At 35.4% G+C, this 27,828-nt stretch overlaps 1 protein-coding gene across 1 annotated transcript; it reads right to left on the reverse strand.

Annotated features, from left to right (window-relative positions):
- Window positions 1-8,854: 8,854 nt before the first annotated feature.
- Window positions 8,855-19,914, reverse strand: LOC125249120. The gene is made up of 17 exons (XM_048161322.1): window positions 19,123-19,914; window positions 18,675-18,779; window positions 18,474-18,570; window positions 18,227-18,319; window positions 14,547-14,621; window positions 14,138-14,251; window positions 13,872-13,937; window positions 11,971-12,051; window positions 11,273-11,353; window positions 10,856-10,954; window positions 10,671-10,748; window positions 10,298-10,348; window positions 10,089-10,184; window positions 9,661-9,759; window positions 9,398-9,416; window positions 9,271-9,316; window positions 8,855-9,170 (listed from the first exon to the last, which is right to left on the reverse strand). The coding sequence occupies exons 4-17, from the start codon at window positions 18,264-18,266 to the stop codon at window positions 9,129-9,131; spliced, it is 987 nt and encodes a 328-aa protein (XP_048017279.1). The 5' UTR covers window positions 18,267-18,319; window positions 18,474-18,570; window positions 18,675-18,779; window positions 19,123-19,914; the 3' UTR covers window positions 8,855-9,128.
- Window positions 19,915-27,828: the final 7,914 nt, after the last annotated feature.

The following is a 27,828-nucleotide window of genomic DNA, read 5'->3' on the forward strand; positions in this document are numbered from 1 at the left end:
AAAATTTAAAACCTGACCACTTCTGCTAGAAATCCAATAATGGTCCGTGTTTGGATCTTCCATCAGGACAATGATCCAAAACAAACATCAAAACCAACACAAAAATGGGTCACTGAACACAAAACCAAGCTTCTGCCATGGCCATCCCAGTCCTCTGACCTGAACCCTAAAGATAAAGAGTGGAGTGAACTGAAGAGAAGAAGCACCAACATGGAGCTGGAATCTGAAGGATCTGGAGAGATTCTGCATGAAGGAATGATCTCTGATCTCTTGTCAGGTGTTCTCCAAACTCATCAGGCATTATAGAAGAAGACTCAGAGCTGTTCTCTTGGGTTGCAAAAAGTACTGAATAAAAGGGTGACAATAATTGTTTCCAACATGTTTTGGAGAAAAACATTTATTTCATAATGTGATTTTCCCCCACCTTCAATTCTTTTCCTTCAACAAAAGATTATATTTTTGCTAATTTTATGAATTAAAGATCAAAAGGCTAAACAATGCAGATTTATTTTTATAGTCATCTTTGATCATATTTACCGATGGTGCCAATAATTCTGACCACTACTAAAGCAAAATGACTCATTACAGCATTGCAAAAACTGGTATTTCTAAGAAAGTCATGGGTATGGTTATCTGTTATAAATATCATATTTTCTTTGCCAGAAGGCAACAGTGGGGGGTGTGAGGGTGTATAGTGATATTTTAGGTGTTTTTATCACTCTGGAGGTGTAAAGATTTTGTAGGTTAGGCAGGGGGACCAATAATCCTCTCAGCTGTCCAGACAGACATTGGATCGTAGTTTGAAAACTGGTTTTTCATCTTATCAGATTAGCTACTTTTATCCACTTTGATCTCCGTTTTGTCTGTCAGCTTCTGGTTGTACAAGATTTTATCACCACTTCCATTAGCATCCTCTTTGGCATGACAAAGCTGTTTGAGCTTCCCAGGAAACCATGGTTTATGATTATTGAATGCTAAGAATGTCTGGTAGGAATGACGTATGACGTTACAATCTCTGTGAGCTCGTCCAGATCTGTGGCACGAAGCATTAAAAATAGTCGAAGCAGGCTTGTAAATCCCGCTCTATTTCATTAGTCCATCTTTTAACAGCCCTGATTTCAGAAGATGTTCATCCGATTTGTTAAGAAGGGAATGGACATTCTAGCACCAACTAGAATGTCAAACAAAACGTCTGAATAATCAAAAACCAGAATAATATTGTTTGGTATGTGTTTCTTGATGTTAAGGAGTTTGTCTCTGGTAAAACTTATAGAAAAGAATGACTAAACACAGAACAAACAAACAAAAACAGCAGAAGAATGGCAGAGCTCAATGCCGTCTTGCTATTGAGAACTTGATATTGGCATTAAAGGGGTGGTTGATTATGATTTGACTTTTTTAACTTAGTTAGTGTGTAATGTTGCTGTTTGATCATAAACAACATCTGCAAAGTTACGACACTCAAAGTTCAATGCAAAGGGAAATATTTTCTTCTACAGAAATCGTTTTTTAAACGGCTGGTAGGGACTACAACAAGCTTCTTCCCATGTTTGTGACATCACAAACCCTACAAATTTACATAAACCCCGCCCCCGAGAACACACAACAAAAGGGGGCGGGGCCACGTTGGGCTGCTTTAGAGAAGAGGAAGAGTTGTTGAGCAGCAGCTCATTTGCATTTAAAGGGACACGCACAAAAACGTCATGTTTTTGCTCAAGGCAAAAGAAGTTAGAATGAAGGATAAACTGAAATTCACTGCATTTAAACAAGTTCTGCTTACATATTTGAAGGCTTTTATTGAATCATTGAGGGTGGACATCATATTATGCAACTAAGCATTACTTTACGGAGAGCTTACGACCTACTAGCTACGTCCTGCCTTACAAACAGCTGATGCAACCAAATAAAAGTATAGATTTAGCTAGTAGTTACTAAGCCTCTAGTGTGGACTTACGAATGGCTTGTGCAACCCCACCCAGCATCCTGACCGATGGATTTGCAGCTAACCATGTACTTCAACACAAAGAAAACTAATTGCATATGGTCACACTCAATTCAGTAGTGAGAAAAGACCTGGTTTAGACAGGGCTTATCATAAATCACTACATCTAAAGCTGTTGTTCTCAATCACGCAATCACACCTGTTGCTCACACTCCCATCTGTTCATGTTTTGAACATTTGAGCCTGTAAAAAAATAGAAATAAGTAATAGCAGTAAATGGCATGTGCATAAATGTCTGTTCGATAATCTCGTGGGGACCGTGCCATAGTCTTAAAGCACTGCTTGAGCCACATGAAGTTCAATGTACTTTGAGAAAGACTTTTTGATTACTTGCTCTTTCTTATAACTATATTCCTTATTGGTCACATTCAGCAATGTTACAGTTTTGGCCTGAAAAATACTTCTTCACCGTAACATGACATATTAATCAGTGACTCTATGCAAATAAAGGGCATTATCAGATCAAAGCTCATATGTCATTTCCTTGTGGTTTTGGTTGGTGACACGTGCACACAAAATAAAGGGGGAGAAAACAATGACGTACCTCTTTTTTGTGCTCAATGCACAATCAACTATAAAAAGACATTTTGTAACTTGAAAGGTTTCTAGTGATGGCATATGCTCATGTGATCTCTGCATAGTGAGACATTAGGAACCATATGGGTTATGTGTACAAATTACATCGTACAATCAGTGTATTTATTTTCAATTCAATTAATTCAATGCAGTTTTATTTGTAAAGTGCTTTTCATAATACATATTATTAGGATGGGGAAGAAACTTCATTGTCTAGAAGGAACGATGTTTAAATACATTTTCATTTTCCATTTAATTCCATGCATTTGTTTGAATCACTTTCCTCAGGATGCTACATAAAATATATTTCTAAATAGTAAACTCTCCCTCTTTTTAAATGATTTGTAATTTTATTTGAGGATTTTTCTCAGCTCATTAAACATTAAAATTTATACAATTATTTCAAATGTAAAGGTTTCAAATTAAAGTAATATTAAGCAAAATAATCATTTTTAATGTTTGATCATTTTATTTTTTTTAGTTTGAAGAATGAGCGTGGTCCTTCTGTGCAGGTTTTGCTTCGTGTCGAGATGGCAAAAGCAAACATCCTTCACTCAAGTAGAAGCACAGATACTCATGTTTAAAAAAGTTTTTGGTAAAAGTTGCTGACCGAACTTTTTTACATCTAAAGTACAGTATGGGCTCTGACATGTACTTCAGGATAAAGTAGCCATTACTGCGACCTGTTTTAGTGTGTTCTTCAGAAGCTCATATCTGCTCTAAAATATTCTTTCGGTTCAAGTGGAAGAATTTGAAGGAACTTAATCATTGTTAATCCTTAATGGGTAAAAGACGAAACATTTCCTGATTTAGATATGAGAAGTGAGGAATCTTTTTTCTTTCTTTCTTTTTCAGTAAACTCAAAATGAATTCCATCTTTTCAGGAAAAAAAAACACACGCTGATTTAAGTGTTGACATGCTACTGTTTGTATGCAGAGTTTAAAATATCTAAACAAATCTTCTCTATAATCTCATATTGATCTACTTAAGTTAGAATCTGACATCACACATACTTTTAAATGACATGTGATCAGTTTTTTTTTCAGTTTATCTTAACAGATTAAATAGTTGCAAGCAAAGAGTGACATCAGAGCTTTATGCAAATCAACAATTATTACATTTACTGAGATATCAGCTTTTTGAGGAATGGTTCTGGCAATGCTTCCTGCAAAACTCTGAAGAGCATGTCACTGCTTAAGATTATTAAGAAAAAGATTCCCTAAAATCAGCATGTTTTCTTTCTGAAAAGATGGAAGTGGGAAAGAAAATCAATTATGAGTTAACTGAAAAAGAAAATGAAATAGAGACAGACAGACAGAAGAGACAGAGACATGGGGACGTTGATAACCTGTCTTTCTTGATTAGGAGATTACTCACTTCTCATATCTATATCAGGAAATGTTTCGTGGTTTACCCGTTAAACAATAACACTGATTAAGATCCTCAAATTCCTCCACTTGAACTGAAAGAATATTTTAGTGCAGATATGAGCTAATTCTTAAGAATTATTTTCTGAAGAGCTTTGAATGTGCTGCTCTAGAATGATAACTGCTGATCAAAAGAATGACATCAAACAGTAACAAGTATTTGTCTGCACAATTGTCTTGTGATTTGCAGGGATGTTCAGTAACGAATTACAACTACATTTGTTTCCATCAACGTGATTGGATAGGGAGAGAGTAACTGGTCTCGCCGATGCCGTGGAAACGCGGTCGTTCAAGCATCAATTCAATCGGGATATCAGTATCTTCCTGTAACATGTCACTTGTGGATCAGTTTCTTCATGGTTACCTTTTAAAATTTCATCATTTACAATATTTCCAGTTGCATCTTTAGTGATATTTTCGCAGCAAAAGACAATCAAAATTGTTTAATACCAATGAACTGACCAAAGTGACATTTCTGAAAACAAGACATTTCAATAACTGACCAATTACATTGCTGTTGAAGTGAAATTATTGAACCTAAACATAGGAGCCTGATAGAAAAAAACACTCATTTAAAGGAAAAGATGTCAGGTGGTCATGTATGTATTAGATTACAGTAGATTCAACTTCACTGTCATTGTGCAGTATAAAAGTACATAGCTAATAAAATGCAGTTAGACCAGAAGTGCAAAATAATATAAGTAATATATATATAAAAAATGTTTCAGGTGAAATGTTCTAGATTTGTTAAACCGTCACATTACAAGAATGTTTTATAAAAACATTCCATCACCTCAAGCCTCATGATGTTCTGCTAATGTGGCTGACAGAATGTTCTTCCTTTGTTTTATTGAAACATTGTGCCAATGTGTTCTTGAGAACATTGTATAATCTGTTACATCAACAACATTCCAAAACATCTTTAAAATATTGCAGGTAAAATGTTCTAATACGTCACATTACAAGAATGTTTTATAAAAACATTCCATCACCTCAAACCTCAGTGATGTTGTTATAGCGTTTTCCTAATGTGGCCGAGAGAATGTTCTTCCTGTGTTTTATTGACAACATTATATTATCTGTTACTCAACAACATCCTCAAAATGTTGCAGGTAAAATGTTCTAGATTTGTTTACACTTAACATTATAGGAACATTTTCTGAAATTATAAACATTCTTCAAACATTTTTTGAACATTACATTCAGCATGGGTCTGTAGTGTGCTTACTTGATTCCTGTGTAAACGTGGGAGTAATTTATTGAATATTAATGCAACATCTGTTCTGAATGACTTTATTAAACCACCAAGTGTTCAAATATTGGACACTGTTGTAAGGATGATTTGTTCATTATTGCTCAGCATTATGAGATATCAGTCTCTAGAGCAGTGGTTTCAGCCATATTCCTGGAGGCCCACCAGCACTGCACATTTTGCATCCATTTTAGATCTTTGAGTCACTACTAATGAGCCGATAACCTTAATCAGGTGTGTTTGACTGAGGAGACGCACAGTGTTGGTGTGCCTCCAGGAATGTGGTCGGGAACCTGTTCTAGAGAGATTTAAACATGTTCACTGGATGATCTTAGTGACAAAGGCGTCTTACCTGATGCTGAATGGAGCGGAGGGACCCATCAGTCGCTGTTATGGAATAATCTCCTGAAGGTGATCACCTTTGGCTCCAGCCCCTGACCTGAGTCCAGTGAAAGGGTTAATTCACCCAAAAATTAAAATTCTGTCATTACTCACCCTCATATCGTTCCACACCCGTAAGACCTTCGTTCATCTTCAGAACACAAATTAAGATATTTTTGATGAAATCCGAGAGACTCGTCCATAGACAGCAATATAATCAACACTTTCAAGGTCCAGAAAGGAACTAAAGACAAACAGTCATGTGACTGCAGTAGTTCAACCTTAATGTTATGAAGAGACGAGAATACTTTTTGTGCGCAAAAACAAAACAAAAATAACCACTTTATTCAACAATCTCTTCTCTTCTGTGTCATTCTCATACGCTGTTTATGTCCAGCGTTTCCAGGTTCTACGGCGACTCATTATTGGTCGGCTCCTGCATCAGCATCACATGCATGCGTCCTGCTGATCACGTGATCAGCGTCAGCATTCTGGTCAGGAAATCCCAAGTGTCTTTTTTTTTGTGGTATAAACGTAATTTATTCTGTAGCAATATTCTACATGAATTCTTACTCACTAAAATCAGCATATTGTGATATCTGCCCACTTAAATTGATTTCCAGGGGATATTTTTTCTAATCTCATTAAATATTTGCATTTTCTTTCATATCAAATTCTTAAATTTTATTAATAAATTCAATTAATATAATAAAACATTACGAATCATATAAAGTCAGTATCAACAAAATCCGTGTTTCCGCTGCAGAAGAAAGGGAAGCAGCTGAAGCGGTGTGTACTGTAGATGCATTAACACTGACCGTTTAATGAACTGTAGCATGAATGCATTTACATCACAAAACTACATAAATGTTATGAGATTAGTGTTAAATTAATTTTTAACAATGATAGTCATGATGATAGTTTTAAAAATTAAAGTAAACCTCCAGTAGGTGGCAGCAACAGCCCATCTAAAAATTGTAGGTACAGTATAAAATGTAATGCCATTTAAAATTCTTTATTTTCACAAAATCCATTTCCATTCCGGAAACCCTGTCAACAATGTTAACAAAGTTTGGAGAAGACTGTTGATTTTATACTCAAAAAATGTAAGTATCTGAAGCATAATCTTTAGGGGGGGTTCAAGGAAAAAATAAAAATCTTATTTTTTGAGGGACCATCTCCATAAATCTGAAATAAATTTAGTGAAGGAATTTCTGTACCAACATTTAGCCATCTGTAAAGATCCTGCCAGAACTGCAATGTGACCGGAGAAGAAAAAAATAAATGTTCAATGGTGCTGAAGTGTTTATTGTCCTGTTTATATGCATACTTTTCATTCATAATGATATGACTCGACTTATTAAAGTCTGTTATAAGTTATGAAAATATTAAGATAGTTATTTTAGTAAATAATGTTTTAAATATGGATATTTTTCTTACAAAAACACATCGCTTTGCTTCAGAAGGCCTTTATTAACCCCCTGGAGCGTATGAATTATTTCTAATATGGATGGATGCACCTTTTTGGGCTTCTAAATCTCATGCCCCATTCACTACATTATAAAGCTTGGAAGAGCCAGGATGTGTTTAAATATTTTTCTGATTGTGTTCATCAGAGAGAAGATAGTGATATACACTTATGGCTTGAGGGAGAGTAAATCATGGGATAATTTTCATTTTTGGTTGAACTATTCCTTTAATTCCAAACTGTTTTCCTCAAAACAGCAGCATGAAGAAGACTTCAAAACTGTAGACCTGAACAGAGCACAGCAGGACACACTGATGAGGAACAGGAACAACTAACAGAACAGAAAACTAATTATCGAAACAAATCACACACACGTATGTAAGTTTCCAAATTTATATTTATAAATTATTAACATATTTACAGTAAATAGGAGTGAATTTGTAAAATATTGCACTAATATTGTACTAAGAGAATATTGTTCTACTGCTACTGATTTAAAAGTCATATAAACATTTACGAAACACGTGTTCAGCTCCCTTATATATAACTATTAAACAGTGTTGGGCACGTTACTTTAAAAAAGTAATTAGTTATAGTTACTAGTTACTTCTCACAAATAGTAACGGAGTTAGTAACTGAGTTACATCATTATAAAAGTAACTAATTACCAGGGAAAGTAACTATTGCGTTACTTAAAAAAAATAAATAAATAAAAATATGCCAAATAAATTGAATGCCCCCAATATTACATATAAGTCTAAGAATAAATTATTCTTGATGTGACTCCTGACTCATGATCCGCTCTTGCTCACTACATGAAATTTCTCTGTACTGTGTTGGTAGCCATTAAAGAAAACGTAGTTTCATATTTATGTTTAAATAGTCCTAAGTTATGTTTTAAATCCATTTATTCGATTATGAAAAGTGAACAGCGTGAGTAAGATGCATCATAAGATGCGCAATATATCGGGAGACATGGAGTGGGTCAGACATGATTTTAAACACTTCATTAAGTTTTGTTTTATAGAAAGCCTCTCTTTAAAGTGAATTTCGTTTTGTAAAAATTGTATCTTAATTTTAATCAATGTTTCATCAGCCAATTGCTTGGATTTAATATATAACAAGCAAATATAGCAGACAATAAAATCATGACATGGAGGCGCGGGCGCGATCACTGGCGCGTGAACTGGAGCGCGTCTTATAGGCTAAATGAACCGAAACTCAGAGGCTGCTTGCCTCGCAGACATGAGAAATATATCTATAGAACGCTTGAAATATCTACTTTAACGAAAATGAAGTAATTAAACACGAAAAGAAAGAGGCTACTCTGATTATATAGCCTAATCCGAATGAAATGTGCATTTTCTCTCTAGGCGCGTCCTTATTATGGTTTCTCTCCAGTATTTAAGAAATTAAATTAATATAAATGTGATTAGTCAACTAATAGCTTAAATGAACAACTACTAGTCGACTAGAAAAAAACTCATTTCACATATTTTCGATCAAGCATCAAAAAGGGTATTCTGGTTTGAGCTCGCGCTTCGCGCGCATGCTCTGACAGACACACACACCTTCGCGCATCATACATTATTATCAGTTTAAAATTATATTTGTGTATGACTAACCGCAGCACACACCAGAGAAAAAAACTTTGCAGGTCCTATGGCTGAGAGAGAGCTTACTCGGATGAAAACCGCTTCAGTGAGCTCAATTATAGTAACGCGGCATTTTTTTTGTCAGTAACGCTAACGGCGTTGTAACGGGAGAAAAAGTAATTCGTTTGATTACTCGTTACTGAAAAAAGTAACGGCGTTAGTAACGCGCGTTATTTATAACGCCGTTATTCCCATCACTGCTATTAAATATTCAAACATGCCACATTTACATGAGCTATACATCAATCTGAATGCTTGATTATACAAAACTTAAATACAGCCACAAAAAAGCAAGTTATTTGTAACAGAATGTCACCAAACCTCCTGCTGCACAAATTAGTTTTCAGTCTTATTTTGTTTTGTGTTTTACTGTGCGGACAGATTCTCCATCTCAGTCTCTGGTGAGTTCTGTGTTCAAAACAAGACATTGTTATATGGCATTAAAGTACTATTGCTGTACGCTTATACTGCAGATCAGCTGATGCAGCGTACATAATTATTACATTACCATGAGTTGATCTTTTTGATGCGAGCACCTTTGTGCGTCGAGGTTTCTGTATTTGAGAACAGAATTACAGATTTACCGTTGATCTACACAGTTGAATGTACTGTATTTATGAAAAATCTGAACTTACTCAGTTGTAACAATCTTCCCTGTGAGACAGAAAACATTAGAGAAATTTGTTAATAACTGAGCAAAAGCAGAATCACAGCAAGTAAATCAGATTCTGTAAATGTTTGTCTCATTTTACTAGAACTGGACCTTCATTTCAATAACTGTTTGCATCCGTTTTATCAGCATTATAATATATATTAGGAAATAAATCAGTAGTCCACCAGTCGATACTGTTCTATGATAGAAAAAATACAAACAAAAAGAATTTTAAACGATACTTACAGTAAGCATTCATTTGTAACACGAGCCAATACAAGGCAAAAACACCTTCGGAAGGGAAGACAATGAATCTAAGATCCTTCAAAACTCGCTCGTCGTTTCCTAAAAATTCAAGTGAAAGAAAAACAGAGAGAGAAAGATGCATGGGACATTTGATAGAGATTTTAAAAATCTGTACAATATCTATAACACACACATTTATACATATGTAAACCCTGCTGTTTGAACCAGACGTTTTAAGCGGGACTTGAACACGGGTCTCTGGTATGGGAGGCGGGCGCTCTAACAAAGAGGTTAAAGACCGCAGTCTCTAGTGTCAATCGCTAGAGCGCCTCTTGAGATCAGGGGAGTGAGATTTACACACACACACACACACACACACACACACACACACACACACACACACACTTTACAGATAAATATTTACTCACGTGCTTTCAGGATCAGTTCTGCAGTCAGTGTAACAGAGCTCAACAAAACAAGACCAACTGCTCCAAACATGTACATGATTTCATTACAGAGATGCACTGGAACAGACATACAAACAAACATCAAACAATAAAATACTCATTTCCACTTGTGGACAATAACTAAAATAAACTAAAATATAAAAATACTTAGGATTCAACTGAGTAATTACATGCATTTGATTCCTGTTGATTCGTCTGATGTCGTTGTGTCTGAGTCTGACCTGAAAACAAAACTGCTTCTGTGTTACAAAGCTGAAATCTGATTCAGAAGTCAAATGGATGAACAAAGAATATCAATTTAACCTGCATCATATTTGTAGTAATAACAAAATATAATGAAAACAACTTGTGTCTTTATTGACATTATAAGAAATGACATTCAGAAATGGCCAATGTTTAAGAAAAACAAAAACAAAACTGAATATATCTAGAAGGCCTCATAAAGTGAGACAATATTGAGCGATGCAGTATGACATGACATCACATTTACAGTTCCTTTGCAAAACACCAGTTTAGGCACTGTAATTCAGTGGTGGATCATACCTGGCACGCTGTTTTCAAAAACCACCATCATCCTGAGAACTTCAAGAAAAGAAACGACGCAGGTCCATTCCACATACTCTGTTCATTAAAAAAAGCATGTTTGATTAGTGCAACATGTTTTTTTTTTAAGAATGTTTTTTTTTTTCTGGATGAAAAATTAAAATGACAAAACATAAGTAGCAAACCTTTCTCTTTTTGCAATATGTCTAGATGAAAGTAAATCTGGAGGATGATATGCAGGAGTGTTGTGATCCACAATAACATTATCCATCTTTGACAGAGAGCTGTGAATGAAAAGATGAAATTATGAACTCAAACTTCCACAGGTCACATATAATACTAGAACTGATGTCAAATCTGATACAGATTAACTGAGAAGTTGAATGCAATCAAAATTGTTGGTCTTATTGTGAGCAATTCATTTGTGCATTTCCTTACTTTTTCTTACTTGTGATCATAAAAAAACTTTGTGTCTAAAGTTAGCATTGTTTTTCTATTCATACAGCACTCAAAATCACAGATTCACACATTATTATAGGATCTACTCTTTCCACACCAGCACAAACACAATAATGATAGGAATGATTTCAGCATGTACTTACAATTCAGTTTTGCTTCCACAAGAGGTATAAATGGTATATAGATGAGCAGTACTTGTGTAACAAATGCCACGGTTAAAAATGCTGAAATAAAACAAATAGCAGTCCATTATTTTCCCATTCAAACTAAACATGTCAATAATACAATATCAAAACACATCAGATCTGAAATGAGAGTGTGGACGTGGTTTTTTTTCCCTGCCAGCATTTCTAAAAAAAGTTGCCAACCTCCTCCAAAAGTTGAGATCATTTTCACTAAAATATTAAGGCCCCATATTGTCAGAAAAAAACGTTCTGTCGCTGGGGCGGTACCTCAAGGTACAAAAGCAAAAATATACAAATATGCACTTTTAAAGTACTAATATGTACCTTTAAGGTACAAAGATGTACCTTTTCACTTGTACCTCGGTATACCACCCCAGCGACAGAACGGTACCTTTTTTTTCTGACAGTATTTTCTTCTATGAATATCTGAACATGCAATACATCAAAATAAAGAACAGAGCCTCTAAAGAGTTAATGACTTAATTCAGTTTGCACATTCATATTCACGTCAACATGTCATTCAAGTAGTTTTACATCAAGCTGACACTGGCTTATAATCAACTGGATTTTTACACAGGAAAACAACACAAGCATTTTACAAACTACTTGTTGCATATCAGTTTAATAAATTGAAGGAATGAGAATTCAGATGTTACCTGGAGAGGGAAGTTCTAATGAGAACATCAAATGGAACAATTGACAAAAAGACAAAAGAAAACTATACAGGGGGAAAAGACCTAAAAAAGAGAAAAAGGTAAGCATGAATGGAAGAATGGATTACAGGATTTCATGTACTGACTGTACAGCAGTGGTCTCAAACTCAATTCCTGGAGGGCCACAGCTCTGCACAGTTCAGCTCCAACCCTTATCAAACACACCTGATCCAGCTAATCAAGGTCTTCAGGATTACTAGAAACTTCCAAGCAGGTGTGAGTTGGAGCTGGTTGGAGCTAAACTGTGCAGAGCTGTGGCCCTCAATGGATTGAGTTTGAGAGCACTGCTGAACATGAAGTTCTTTGTTCTCTGTCACTCTTGCTCTGCTTGATTGTTCATTTTGAAATCAAATCAAAGCAAATTACAACTACTGACAGTTTGACTCCAGCACTACAGTATATCAAACCATCTGTAACAGACAAAGCAATAGTAAAAACACTCAGTTGTCACTCAGTTACTCAATTTAATTTTTGTTCAGTTATAGCGCCACCAAGAGTCATAAGTGTGTCAAGTTTGGTGAAAATATCTAAATTCGTTCTAGAGTTATAGACATTTATATGTATGAGCACATGATAAATGACCCACATCAGACTTTGATGGCATTTTTTTTTGCCACTTACAATCAAAATTTGGATTCCAACATATTGACAACTCATTGGAAAAACCATAAGGCAAAACCCATTATGTTTGGTAGCATTAGACTCGACAAGGATTCAGAAATCGAAGGAGTTGACTCCCATGAAAGTAAATCAACCACATCCAAAGTTATAAGCATGTAAATATTTTTTTTTCCACCACTAGGTGGTGCAGGTCTGAAATTCTCAGACTTCCTCAGGGCTTTGTGCTGATGACCCATACCGAGTTTTGTTACGATACATTACAAATGCATTCATAAAATACAGCAATTTACTACAAAATTCAAAATGGTCAACGCCTTAAATGGCCGATTCGGAAAAACTGGATATCATTCGACTTGGCATGCAATACCGAATCAAAGAAGGCCACTTTTATGATTTCTGGGGAAACCATTCAGAAGTTATAAGCCAAAATACTAATTATCAAAATAATCCATTAATTATCAAAATACTAATTACCAAAATACTAATTTCCCTATCTCTGGACCAGTAGGTGGCGCTGTGCCGAAACACAGCATATAACCTGAAGTCATGCTTGTGTACCAAGTTTGGTCTGTATACGATAAAGCATTGCAGAGATAAAGCCTTAAGTCTATTTTCGCGAACGCTACGTAAAATTAGTTTGCGCGTTATTCGCAAACAGTCTGAAGAATCAACTTGAATTCCATAACTTTTTGTCGACACTGTCTTGTAGTTGAATTTTCAATGAGTTCGGCATGAGCTAAGGATTCAGAGAAAAAAGAATTTTGTTTCTGGCCCTTACAGTTCGAAAGTTATTAGCATGAACATGAGTGAAAATTTGGACAGGTGGTGGCGCTAGAGGCATTGATTTAGAGACTCCAAAATTGGTGTGGTTAATGTTGAGACTGTCCTCAATCAGTGTGCCAAATTTCATAACTATCCCGCAAGCAGTTCTATGGGCTGCCATAGACTCAATAGCAGAAGGCGGAGAATGAAGAATAATAATAAGAACGCTAACGTTTACAATAGGTGCCTACACACCTTCAGTGCTGGCCCCTAAAAATAAAAAAATAAAAATACAGATTTTACATTCCAGATTATTTTTTCCCCTTTTTGTTTTTGTGCTTTATCAACACTCAGTAACACATGGTCTATATAAGTAAATTTGTGACTACATTTTCTGGAGCTATCAGTGCTTTGCAACTCTAGTAACTCATACTGACGTAAAACAATACGAATGTGCTCACCTTGAGTTTGGTTGCATGGGAAAACACCTCCTGACATCTTTTGACAGGTTAGCCTTATAAAGTCAACTAAAAATCAATAACACACAGTTAGGCTCTTATGTATACATCTAATTATCATTTTTGGTAATTGTAGAATAAAACAATGTATATTAACAAAAATCACTGATAATGATAATAAACATTTTAACATCATAAGTCTGTACTGATATATGATTAGCCTAGTACTCAGCTTTAACAAAGGAATCAAATGATACAGAAACTCTTACCTCCACTTAGGATGAGACACAACAGCACAACAAAGCCAAAGAATATTCCAGACATAATGCAAAGAGCGATGTTTGCATCATGTGCATGCCTTCTCAAGCCATATTTTAAAATAACTAGAGCAATAAAAATAAATAAATAAATAAATGTCACACAAGATAAATAATGAGATATCTAGAGTTGTGGTGAGTTGACATGTTGCTTGAATTAAATGCTGCTAAACTAACTGAATCTGTATTCATATTTAGAAAAGATTAGACAACAGAATGGTTGCCGTCTTTAGGTTTAGTTCATTGGATTTTAGAGAAAGATTTAACACCTATATTCTATTAAAGTTAATAATTCATAAAGCACATTTAATGTCAGAATAATGAGCATGACCTCTGCTGTGTAAAATCTGGATTTACCCACCTGAATGAAGAATGACTGTAAAGACAGCAAATTCTCTTGTTATTTTGAAAAACTTGATCCATGTTTTAATGCTGTCTGTAAAAAGAAAGAGTTGAATACATCAAATTAATATTTTGAAAAGCACTTATGCAGTGCTATTATATTATTATATCTGTAACATTGATTGAACTAACCCTAACCCTAACATTAATCAATCTTGCGTGCGCACCATTTACTAATTCGTTCCCTCGATTTACTAAAATGTGCGCACAATTTACTATTTCGTTCCCTCGATTTACTAAAACGTATGCATGATTTACTATTTCGTTCCCTCAATTTACTAAAATGTACGCACAATTTACTATATCGTTCCCTCGATTTACTAAAACCAGTGCACGATTTACTATTTCGTTCCCTCGATTTACTAAAATGTGCACATGACTTACTATTTCGTTCCCTCGATTTACTAAAACGAGCGTATGATTTACTATTTTGTTGATTTACTATTTCATTGCCTTGATTTACTAAAACGTGCACACGATTTACTATTTCGTTCCCTCAATTTACTAAAATGTACGCACAATTTACTATATCGTTCCCTCAATTTACTAAAATGTGCACATGACTTACTATTTCGTTCCCTCGATTTACTAAAACGAGCGTATGATTTACTATTTTGTTGATTTACTATTTCATTGCCTTGATTTACTAAAACGTGCACACGATTTACTATTTCGTTCCCTCAATTTACTAAAATGTACGCACAATTTACTATATCGTTCCCTCAATTTACTAAAATGTGCACATGACTTACTATTTCGTTCCCTCGATTTACTAAAACGAGCGTATGATTTACTATTTTGTTGATTTACTATTTCATTGCCTTGATTTACTAAAACGTGCACACGATTTACTATATCGTTCCCTCAATTTACTAAAATGTACGCACGATTTACTATTTCGTTCCCTCGATTTACTAAAATGTGCACATGACTTACTATTTCGTTCCCTCGATTTACTAAAACGAGCGTATGATTTACTATTTTGTTGATTTACTATTTCATTGCCTTGATTTACTAAAACGTGCACACGATTTACTATTTCGTTCCCTCAATTTACTAAAACGAGTGCACGACTTACTATTTCGTTCCCTCAATTTACTAAAACATGCGCACGACTTACTATTTCGTTCCCTCGATTTACTAAAACGTGCACACGATTTACTATTTCGTTCCCTCGATTTACTAAAACGATGTGCACGACTTTACTATTTCGTTCCCTCAATTTACTAAAACATGCGCACGATTTACTATTTCGTTCCCTCGATTTACTAAAACGAGTGCACGACTTACTATTTCGTTCCCTCGATTTACTAAAACGAGTGCACGACTTACTATTTCGTTCCCTCGATTTACTAAAACATGCACACGACTTACTATTTCGTTCCCTTAATTTACTAAAACATGCGCACGACTTACTATTTCGTTCCCTCGATTTACTAAAACGTGCGCACGACTTACTATTTCGTTCCCTCGATTTACTAAAACGTGCACACGATTCTATTTCGTTCCCTCGATTTACTAAAACGTGCACACGATTTACTATTTCGTTCCCTCAATTTACTAAAACGTGCACACGATTTACTATTTCGTTCCCTCAATTTACTAAAACAAGTGCACGACTTACTATTTCGTTCCCTCGATTTACTAAGACGAGCGCATGATTTACTATTTCGTTCCCTCAATTTACTAAAACGTGCACACGATTTACTATTTCGTTCCCTCAATTTACTAAAACGAGTGCACGACTTACTATTTCGTTCCCTCGATTTACTAAAACGTGCACACGATTTACTATTTCGTTCCCTCAATTTACTAAAACGAGTGCACGACTTACTATTTCGTTCCCTCAATTTACTAAAACATGCGCACGACTTACTATTTCGTTCCCTCGATTTACTAAGACGAGCGCATGATTTACTATTTCGTTCCCTCGATTTACTAAAACGAGCGCATGTTTTACTATTTCGTTCCTTCGATTTACTAAAACGTGCGCACGATTTACTATTTCATTGCTTTGATTTACTAAAACGAGCGCACAATTTACTATTTCATTCCCTCGATTTACTAAAACGTGCACAATTTACTATTTCATTCTCTCGATTTACTAAAACGTGCACAATTTACTATTTTGTTCCCTCGATTTACTAAAACGAGCGCATGTTTTACTATTTTGTTCCTTCGATTTACTAAAACGTGCGCACGACTTACTATTTCGTTTCCTCAATTTACTAAAACGTGCGCATGATTTACTATTTCGTTCCCTCGGTTTACTAAAACATGCGCACGATTTACTATTTTGTTCCCTTGATTTACTAAATCATGCGCACGATTTACTATTTCATTGCTTTGATTTACTAAAACGAGCGCACAATTTACTATTTCGTTCCCTCGATTTACTATAACGTGCACGATTTACTATTTTGTTCCCTCGATTTACTAAAATGAGTGTGATTTACTATTTTGTTCCCTCGATTTACTAAAACGAGCGCATGTTTTACTACTTTGTTCCTTCAATTTACTAAAACGTGTGCACGACTTACTATTTCGTTCCCTCAATTTACTAAAACATGCGCATGATTTACTATTTCGTTCCCTCGGTTTACTAAAACACACCCGATTTACTATTTCATTGCCTTAATTTACTAAAACGGTCACGATTTACTATTTTGTTGCTTCGATTTACTAAAACATGCGCACGACTTACTATTTCGTTCCCTCGATTTACTAAGACGAGCGCATGATTTACTATTTCGTTCCCTCGATTTACTAAAACGAGCGTATGATTTACTATTTTGTTCCCTTGATTTACTAAATCATGCGCACGATTTACTATTTCATTGCTTTGATTTACTAAAACGAGCGCACAATTTACTATTTCATTCCCTCGATTTACTAAAACGTGCACAATTTACTATTTCATTCCCTCGATTTACTAAAACGTGCACAATTTACTATTTTGTTCCCTCGATTTACTAAAACGAGCGCATTTATGTTTTATTTACTATTTTGTTCCTTATTTACGATTTACTAAAACGTGCGCGCGATTTACTATTTCGTTTCGATTTACTAAAACTTGATTTACTAAAACGTTGCTTTACTATTTCGATTTACTAAAACATGCGCACGATTTACTATTTTGTTCCCTTGATTTACTAAATCATGCGCACGATTTACTATTTCATTGCTTTGATTTACTAAAACGAGCGCACAATTTACTATTTCGTTCCCTCGATTTACTATAACGTGCACGATTTACTATTTTGTTCCCTCGATTTACTAAAATGAGTGTGATTTACTATTTTGTTCCCTCGATTTACTAAAACGAGCGCATGTTTTACTACTTTGTTCCTTCAATTTACTAAAACGTGTGCACGACTTACTATTTCGTTCCCTCAATTTACTAAAACATGCGCATGATTTACTATTTCGTTCCCTCGGTTTACTAAAACACACCCGATTTACTATTTCATTGCCTTAATTTACTAAAACGGTCACGATTTACTATTTCGTTCCCTTGATTTACTAAAACATTACTAAAAATTATCTGAGGGCTGAGTTTGTGGAATTAAAAAAATGCTTCAGCATTTGATGTTTTATTGTATTTAACTGCTTAATTAAAAAATAAATAAATAAACCTACCTTGAAGATAGTTTAAACAGGGCAAAGCCCAAATCAACATAACAGGTCTCAGAATATAAAGAGCACAGCAGGTAATGGTCTCGTGCAGAAATCCTGGAAATGAATATTCATTGACAGGCATTATATGATACTGATTAAATAAAATACAATCTCATCATGAAAGTATATCAGTTAGCATGATCAGGGACAAGGCAATGCTGTACAACATTACAACAAGTGGTTATAAATGTGAAAGTACTAAACTCACCTTCAGTAAGAGCGCCAGAAGATGAAGGCGAAGGACATACAGATATTCGGACAAAAGACCAGAGAAAGCTGAAGACTCCAGATTGTGCTGCTGGAGACTGAAGAGAAGATGCAGAATAAACAGTTAAATGAGCAAAACACTTACAGTTACACATACAGAGTTAACCATAATGAGAAGAGTTTCCTTCCTTCTAGCACACACCTGTGTTTGTTGATCTGCAGTAGATCAGACAGCAGAGCAGAAGAACAGCTCCAGATCCAGCAGCAAAACAGAAAACCAACACCATTACGTGCAAAGAAGAGAAACCTGGAAAACATAAACAAGTTACAACATTTACTACTAAATTAATTAAGAGAACTTGCAATTGAAGGCATTCATTATTTTAAGGAATTCCTACAACTATACACTAAATGAACAAAAATGGGAAGATATGTTTTGTGTTCCAGGAGCAAAAACAGCATAGGCTATTCTTTACACCAAGTCCAAATAAATAGTCATAGATGATTCCCACAACGGAAGTAATGTTCTGTTTGTATTAAAGCTAAATATATGTGAGCAATGGCAAGCGAACTTAGTGATAGTTTGGCTGTTTGCACTTATAGTGTAAACAGAGACTGTCTTATTTTATTTGCCGTGTTCGTTGACTCACCCAGTGTCTTCAGTACCACAGCTGCATTGGCTGAAAGTTCTCCAGCAAACACTTGACACACGTAAACTCCTCTGTCCTCAGCTCTGACACCCTTCAGTCTGAGAGAGAAGTTTCCTTTGAGGATTTCAGCAGTGAAGAACTCAACTCTGTCTCTGTAATGCTCATCTGATGAATCTGGCAAAGTCTGTTTGTTTTGGTAGAGCAGAACCAGAATATCTTCATCTTCATCTCTTTTCTTCCACGAAACCTGTTCAGGTGTGAGGTCTGTTCTTCTCCATTCCACCTCCAGACCCTCCATCAGTAAGAGTTCATCAACATAACAGGGCAAAACCACTGAAGATCCCAGAGGAGCGACCAGAGGACCAGATGAACCGCGCACAGTGAACCCTATAGAGAGAAACTGCGTTAAAAATGAGAAAGCAAAATTCAGATGCTATTCTCGCGTACAGTGACATTACGTACCGTCAGCGACCATCAGGAGTACTGAAATATAAACACATTTAATGTCCATAATGACTACAAATTACACAGAGCTATAATACAATCATAACTCGATCGTGATCATTAGTGTTTCGCAAGCTGTCTTTCACACAAGGAGTAATAATGAAACACTTCTGCTTTCGCTTTTCTTCATTATTTTTTCTTCATTATGCGCGTGAAGAGTTGTTTCCAACCGGGAAGAACCGGGAATAAGCGCAGAAAGTACCGAAACATCACCTTCTGTTTTAGCTGCTTCTGTGGATATTGCTGAACAACTACATTTACACACGAAGGAAATGTCAACACGAATGTTTGTTTGACGAACAGAAAGCGAAACTTCTTTTGTTTGTATTATGTAGGCTATTACTTTATCTGGCTTTCACATTCAGACGCCGATGTCATGAAAACAAGCCCTGTGTATATCAATGTTTATCGGTCATATTAACATCTGGATTAAGAAGGCATGAGAAGCAATAATAATAATCTTAATAGGCCTATTAATTAGCTAATATTTAGCTTTTTTTAAATCGATTTTTGCAGCTTTTTGTTTAATGAAGGAACACGATCTTTATGTTTTCGCTTTTCTTCAAAGTGAATTTGTACAAGAAATGATTATTAAAACGGGTGCTATTCATCACAATCTCTCTGTCAATATTCATGTGAATATTGTATTTAAGCACAACACTGTGAGATCATGTGAACCTTGTGTATGTGTAGGTGCTTGTTTTTAAATAAATCTGTAACGCTAGTGGGCACCAAAACCATTAGCTCACAGGGAACTTCCTATTCAGACAAGGGTTAGTTCACCCAAAAATGAAAATTCTGTCATTAATTACTCTCCCTCATGTCATTCCACTCCTCTAAGACATTCGTTCATCTTCAGAAAATCTGAGAGGTGACTCGTCCATAGACAGCAATATAATCAACACTTTCAAGGTCCAGAAAGGTACTAAAGACATCATTAAAACAGTCATGTGACTGCAGTGGTTCAACCTTAATGTTATGAAGAGACGAGAATACTTTTTGTGCGCAAAAAAAAAAAAAAAAAAAAAAACTTTGCTGATCACGTGATTAGCCTTTGGCTAATACTGAGCCACAATTTGGACGTAAACACGGAAGCTTCACTGTGTTACTGCGACACCTGAGTAAGATAATGACAGAAGAGAAGAGATCAATTGTTGAATAAAGCAGTTATTTTTGTTTTGTTTTTGGTCTTACAGGTGTGGAACCGCATGAGGGTGAGTAATTAATGACAGAAATTTCATTTTTGGGTGAACTAACCCTTTAAAAATTGTCTGTTAACCCATAAATACAGACTGTCTTTGTATGCAATGTAATATAAAGCAAGCTATAAAAATCACATTTCCATGAATGACCAAGAATTCTTTACCAAGGGTTGTGAATGACTGTACGTCAAACTGTGCAAATTATTATTATTGTTATACTTTGTTCTCAAACTACGGGTAAATCTTCAGTTGTCTCCTGGGACTCCTTCTTCATGTAAACAGACGTGACGTAATGATGCGAAGACAAACGGCGACATGCTTGAATTTCCCACGGAAACGCACCAGTACTGATTTTATTATAAAACATTCTTACAAAGCTTACTGTTGTGAATCAGGCGACGATAAGAAGACTTCATAACTTCATAACGAGTGGATATTTTTTACACAAATGCACCACTTCACTTCAGAAGGCCTTTATTAACCCCCCGGAGCCGTGTGGAGTACGCTTATGATGGATGGATGTGGACGGAGACACTTTTCTTCAGCTCATACTCGTTGGTCCTGTTCACTGCCATTATAAAGCTCAGGATATTTATTAATATTTATGCGACTGTGTTCATCAGAAAGAAGAAAGTCATATACACCTAGGATGGCTTGAGAGTAAAGCTTTTCAATTTTCATTTCAAAGTGAACAAATCCTTTAAGAAGAGACTCGTCATCGCTCAGGTTTTAGGAGCTATTGCTCATTTCATAAAGCAACCCCCTCACATCAAAACCACAAGTGTCACTCTTCGTAAAGGTGCAATATGTTGATTTTTTTGTCCGCTAGAGGTCACCTGTTTAAAACAAAGGCGAAGCTTGAATCTTGGAATCTTGGGACATGTAGTCTCCACCTCACAGCTGGTGAAAAGAATCGGGACTCGGGCAGAACTCATGTTCATGGATGTGATTACAGCATTACTGTAGTGTGAAGCAGAGCAGGAGCGAGTGTTGTGGAGCTGAACGAGGAGCTGGAGCGATTGATCAACACACGCCTCACGAGCAGCGGGACTTTTATTATGACACAGTCGCCGGCGCTGCTGCCGCTTTTCCGGTCATAAGTATGAGGTAACACAGCTCTGTTTAGTGTGTTGAAAATGATGATACTGCAGTGTGTTTGAGACACACTGCAGTAAGATAGATCAATATTAGAATATCATATTAAATGCTGGATGGCTTGTGTTGATAAATGGCGTGTAATTAATTTTGTCATCAGGAAATCAAAATTGACCCTATTTACTTTGTTTGTTTTACTTTGTCATTCCACCCGACGTTCTTGGTTTTCTTCCTATTTATTAAATATAGGCAATTGGTTGATGAAACATTGATTGAAATTGAGATACAATTTCTACAAAACGAAATTCACTTTAAAGAAAGGCTTACTATAAAACAAAACTTAATGAAGTGGTCAAACTCATGTCTGACCCGCTGCATGTCTCCCGATATTGCGCATCCGTCATGCTATTCACTTTTCATAATCAACAAGGTGAAATTAAAAAAGAAAAATATTAAGCTATAGCCGAATATTTAAATATAAATATGAAACTAAATTGGCTATTTTTATCCCTCTGGCAGACGAAAGCGCTGGCGTGTTCTGATGGATTTTCTCCTCATGACAGCTGAAACAACTTAAAACAGGCCTTCCGTCATTTTTGGCGATATTAGTGCAAGACTACAAATGGTCTACTTTTATTTGTGTACGCTCACAATAACAACAAAACCTCCTACTTTTGTAAAATAAAATAAGTAAAAAAACAGGGTGTGCTTTCAGCTGTTTTTCTGCGAGAATCTTTCTGAAACTTGAACTCAGCGAATAATTGTACCTAAAAGAAAGAAACATCTACATTCGATAAGGAATTGGTAGGCCTATGTCTGTGTTAAATAAGAGGCGATATATCCGCTAGAATGTGTTGTTTCTGAAATGGCCAGTGCTCGTTGATGCTGTTATCAGTTCTCTGGGCGCTCGTGCAAATTGCGCAGTTTTCACACAGACAATCGAGCGTTTCGTTCTGGAAAAGCACGAAACAAAATGCACACAACGTGTCCTTGCACTTGATGTACGATCACTGATGAACACCTTTGGTTTTAATGAGGAAAAAAAAGAAGATATGAGGGCGGATTACAACCCAGAACCTCAGAAATGCTTGTCAAAATTTCTACCACGAGACCATTACAAAACACGATTGATGCGGCAAATTTATGTATTTAGGCTATTCACTTGCATTATCATGCCACGGCGGGCCAGACTAAACACCTGTAGCTTACCCTGTATGGCTGATGTCAGAGTCGGCTGGGTTTTGAATTGAAGATGTTGATATCGTCATAAACTCATTTAGCCTATCTGTTAGTTCTCGTTTAAACGATAAAAGTTGTTACGGCGTCCTGTCATCTTTGTCAGGTAATTTTTCTTTATTAAAATGCATCATAGATAGCGGGTTAGCCATTTTTTAGGGCGCTGCTGGTAGAAATCCGGATATTTGCGCGAAGAACATAACAGGCTACTTGGCGTGTGACGTAACTGAAGAAGAGACGAATTAGCATATTCTTATTAAGAGTTTTAATGCATGAAAAAAACAAATCAAATTAAAAAAAAGTTATTGAAGAATTGTTAAACGTTAGAAAATTGTTTTATTAATATATATATATATATATATATTTCCCTAGATCTGACTGGGTGGGCAAGCTCTCAATCGTAGCTCCGCCCCTGGTTGGGGAGTAACGAAATACATGTAACGACGTTACGTATTTAAAATACAAAATTTGAGTAACTGTATTTCGTTACAGTTACATTTTAAATAGATGGTAATCAAATTACAGTTACTTTCAAAAAGTATTTTAGATTACCAAAGGGATTACTTTGTTTTTTTATGTCATTTATTTCATTAAATAGACTATTAACGTAATTGCTGTTTGAGGATTTTTAACCAACGAGCCAATGTTGATGATTCTCAGATCTGTCTGTTTAAAAAACGCGCGCGCAGCCTGTTCAGTGTTCAGATATCAGCAACCTGCAGAGGACAGACATGAGATCGCACGCAAATAATGGACGGGAAAACAGGGCATAATGCATTTCTCTAGTGGAAATTGAAAGACAGTTTTACTTATAAATGTGAAAAAGGACGTACAGTAACATCATAGTGCAATGCAAGCTATGACTACCTGCAACAAAACTTCCATCAGCTTCAAAGGATTCAACATCTAATCTGAAAAAGCATCTCGAGGTAGGCCTAAGCTGTTCTTGGTCTTTGAAAATTTTATTTTCCTTATTTACTCCTTATTTTCCCATTTCGTACGTTATATGGTTATCATTAGCCTACGTTTAATATTTAGGCCTAAGAATTTATTAGGTCTTTGAAAAATAACACACTCCTCATAGAATTAACATCCACTCCACATGCGTTAAATAATGTTTTATAAAGCCAATTTCTTGGTGTACCTACTTTACAGACAAACTTTAAATCTTTATCATTCATTCCAAATGTTTGGTAACTTATATGGCGCGTACACGAGTTCATGATCAAAAATAGAGATGCAGTCCACTGGTCATAAATCCAAAGGTTTTTTAGTTTTATTGTGGTCTATCTTTATTCCGGGTTTGCAAACAAACTGCTCTGTAATAATTTCCCAAAATTTCAGGAAATATTCACTAAGCCTGTCAACAGGATGTTAACACAGGCACACGTTGAAAACGGACACAAAGAGTTGAACAGATGCTCCAGCAGAGAAAATACTGCACCATGCACAAGCTCACTGTTTGCGAAATATAGGAAGATTAATATAAATATTAAATTGGGGTTGATATGAATGTATCTCTGAAGGGAACTGTCTTCAGAAAAGTTTTGATGGCTTTTCCTCTTATCTCCAGCGCAGTGCTGCTGTGTGTATAGCTGTAACCATGGAAAAGCTATATCACTGCCGTTCCATGAGCGCCACCTACTGTCAGAGAGTGAATTTACATTTCATTCAGTCTGTCTGTTTTGTGCAGGTGTCTTATGTAGCATAATTTCACAAAGCTAAAGTCAGACCATGCTGTTTTTTCTGTTGATCTTGAAATTATACAATAATTTAAATGAAAAACAACTGATCATGCTCATGTTCATAACATCTTTGTTGGGACTGTGATAAAAATCCAGTGTTTGCCTCTAATATCAAAGAGCTACACATATTTTTTGAACAAATAAACAACAAATGAATTTGCAACCAGTATCAGAATCGGCCAATTTGCTTCTATTGGCCATGAAAAATCAAAATAGGTGCAGCACTAATAATAATTAAAAAAAAATAAATAAATAAAGGATTATTTAAAAAATCTTTTTTTTTTCTTTGCTGTTTGTTGTTTATATGGTTAATATTAATGCAGCTATCAGTGCACTAAGGTTAAATATTAGTATAAACATATTTATGCTAGGGATAGTTCACACAAAGTGATCATATGTTTTTTCCAAACCTGTGAAACTGTAGGTGAGTCAGCTTTGAATATCGGCCTTCTCTCGAGATTATTGGATACTCAGATACAAATGTATAGTATAATGCAATGTAAGTCGCTTTGGATAAAAGCGTCTGCCAAATGCGTAAATGTAAATGTAAATGTATTGGGTACATCATTTCATTTCATTTTTTTATAAACATTCTAAATGTTACAAACAAACTTTGTTAATAAAACAATTTAAACCACTGTGTCATTTCGACTCTATACACCTATAAAACAACCTATATTATTAACAATATTTTATTGTTGTTATTTAATATTTTGTTATCCCTCTGATGCACATCTTTACGAATATAAAAATATAATTTACGAATGATATATCACTAGTAATTATGAAAACAAATATTTTCATAATTTATCAAGATATTGAAATTCTTTACCAACACAGGTTATGTCTAATAAATTGCAGATTTATATTTTGTAACTGATGTTAAAAATAGACTTTAGTGGAAAACCAAATCCTGGTGGGTAGAGGTCATTTTTATTTACAGGTTGTAAACTTAAAACTGAACATCAAGTTAATATGGTCCTTTGTGTTAAGTATTTCAAAGTATTCCAAAGTATTTAGATTAAGTTAAGTAAACTTGAGTAATGTAATGAAATACGTTACAGATTACTTTTTAAAGCATGTATTTTGTAATCTGTAGTGAAATACATTCTAAAAGTAACCTTCCCAACCCTGCTTGGAAATATGTCACAACACTGGAGAAAAGTCGTTTGCAACTTCCGGTTCACGTGGACTTTAAAGCGTATAGTATGATGGAGAAAATGCTGTATTACTGTTACTAAAAATAAAGCTGCATCTGATTATGCTATGTTAGCTACTTCACAAAATAGTGTTTTTCTCTGAGGCGTGGTAAAGCATGAGACTCGCAAAACATCAAGAAAATTAGATTTAAACAATAAGACTGAACGTGTTGAGCTATATAACAATAAGTAGTTTGTCTATAAATATATGTTGTTCCCTTGTCTATTAACACATTTCATGTGTGTGTTGCTACCTGTTCATTAAACTTCGTATTGGAATTACCAATTACCAACTTCTTTGTCTGATTGCCAGCGACCTCACATTACATCAGCAAAGATAAAGTAAATCTTTATATAAAAATAATAAGCTAAACTGATTTAAGTGCATTGAAATTAATTCACGGTGCGTTCCAAACGGGATATATCGCCCTCCGAAGGGCACTTCGGAGTGAAAATAATCATGGCTGCCATATTGAAGGGTCGTTCCAAACCAAAGTGCTCAAAACTGGCCACTTCAAAGGGCCCTTCGGAATGAAGGATTTCGAAGGGAACAACTGATGGACACTTCGGGCCCCCATGATCCTTTGCACAGGGAAGTTGTTTGACGTCACAGAATGGGTACAGGAGGTTAGGAGTTCGATTTTAACTATAAAGGTATGTATAATATTTTTCTGTACTACTGTAATATTTAAACGAGTTAGATTTGGTACATTATTATGGTCAAAATGACATTGTACTTAAAAAAAAAAATACTTTACAGCTCATTTATCAGTCCATTCAAATGTTTCAAATACATAGATACAATATAGCCTACATGCGGTAAACCTAAAATAAATAAATAATAACGTTAAACAAAAGGCGCAGCTTGCACAATTTATCCTCCTTGATTGTCTCGTTAAGATGACGCTGAAGTGCGTTCCAAAAGAACAGTTTTTTTTACCCCTACACCCTTCATCCCTTCGAAGCTCTCACTCCGGAGGGTAAACCCTCTGAAGGGATTAGGGCATAGGGATGAGCCCTTCCGAATGGAACGCAGGGTCAGTGTCACAAAAAAAAAAATCACCCCCGTTTTCGTGGGGTGTATTTTGATAAAGTGCCATCGCCAACTACTGGCCTGGAATGCATAATACAGTCTTTTTAGTCATTTTCTCAGATCCGTGTGAATGAAGATCATTTTGATGATGTTGTACATCATACATCGCTGCCATGTGAACTTACCCTTAGTTTACATTGTTTGGTCTCGGTTATGGTAAAGTGGTGTTGTTATTCTGCAATTTCTCTGTTCACTTTGTAAAGGTCAGTTTGCAACAGTGACATATTATTGTTTTCAATACATTTACTCTAATAGAGTTTTTTTTGTTTTTTTTTTTAAACTCTGATTAACATAGAAAAGACACCCTTTATCATGCGTCATGGTGTCACGTTGCATCTGGTTAGGACACGGTGTTAGACATCATGCCACCCTGATTGTTTGCTATAAACTGATAGCCATGAAATGATAGTCATAAGCTAAAGACAAAAGCATATGTTTGAGAGTTAAAGCTAAACTAGGACTCTCTACACTCTTGGTCAACATACATGTGTAGGCCTATATATTTGTATTACATTTCAGATGTATTGTGTGTTTTTTTTTTTTTTTTTTTTTGGCAATATTTATTTATTCCAAAACAATAACTAGTGCAACATTTTCAATATTTATCTATATTTATGATGGAAAAATAAACA

The sequence above is a fragment of the Megalobrama amblycephala genome, linkage group LG16 (genome assembly GCF_018812025.1).
Source record: "Megalobrama amblycephala isolate DHTTF-2021 linkage group LG16, ASM1881202v1, whole genome shotgun sequence".
In the NCBI taxonomy this organism is placed as follows: domain Eukaryota; kingdom Metazoa; phylum Chordata; class Actinopteri; order Cypriniformes; family Xenocyprididae; genus Megalobrama; species Megalobrama amblycephala.

Bases quoted from the DNA above. Each gene is read 5' to 3' on its own strand.
- LOC125249120 (XM_048161322.1), bottom strand. From the start codon at position 18,266: ATGTTGATTTGGGCTTTGCCCTGTTTAAACTATCTTCAAG. The intron at 10,749-10,855 runs GTTTGCTACTTA...TTTAATGAACAG, and splicing joins CATATTGCAAAAAGAGAAAG to AGTATGTGGAATGGACCTGC. The intron at 10,349-10,670 runs GTATGATCCACC...TTTTGTTTTCAG, and splicing joins TTTTGAAAACAGCGTGCCAG to GTCAGACTCAGACACAACGA.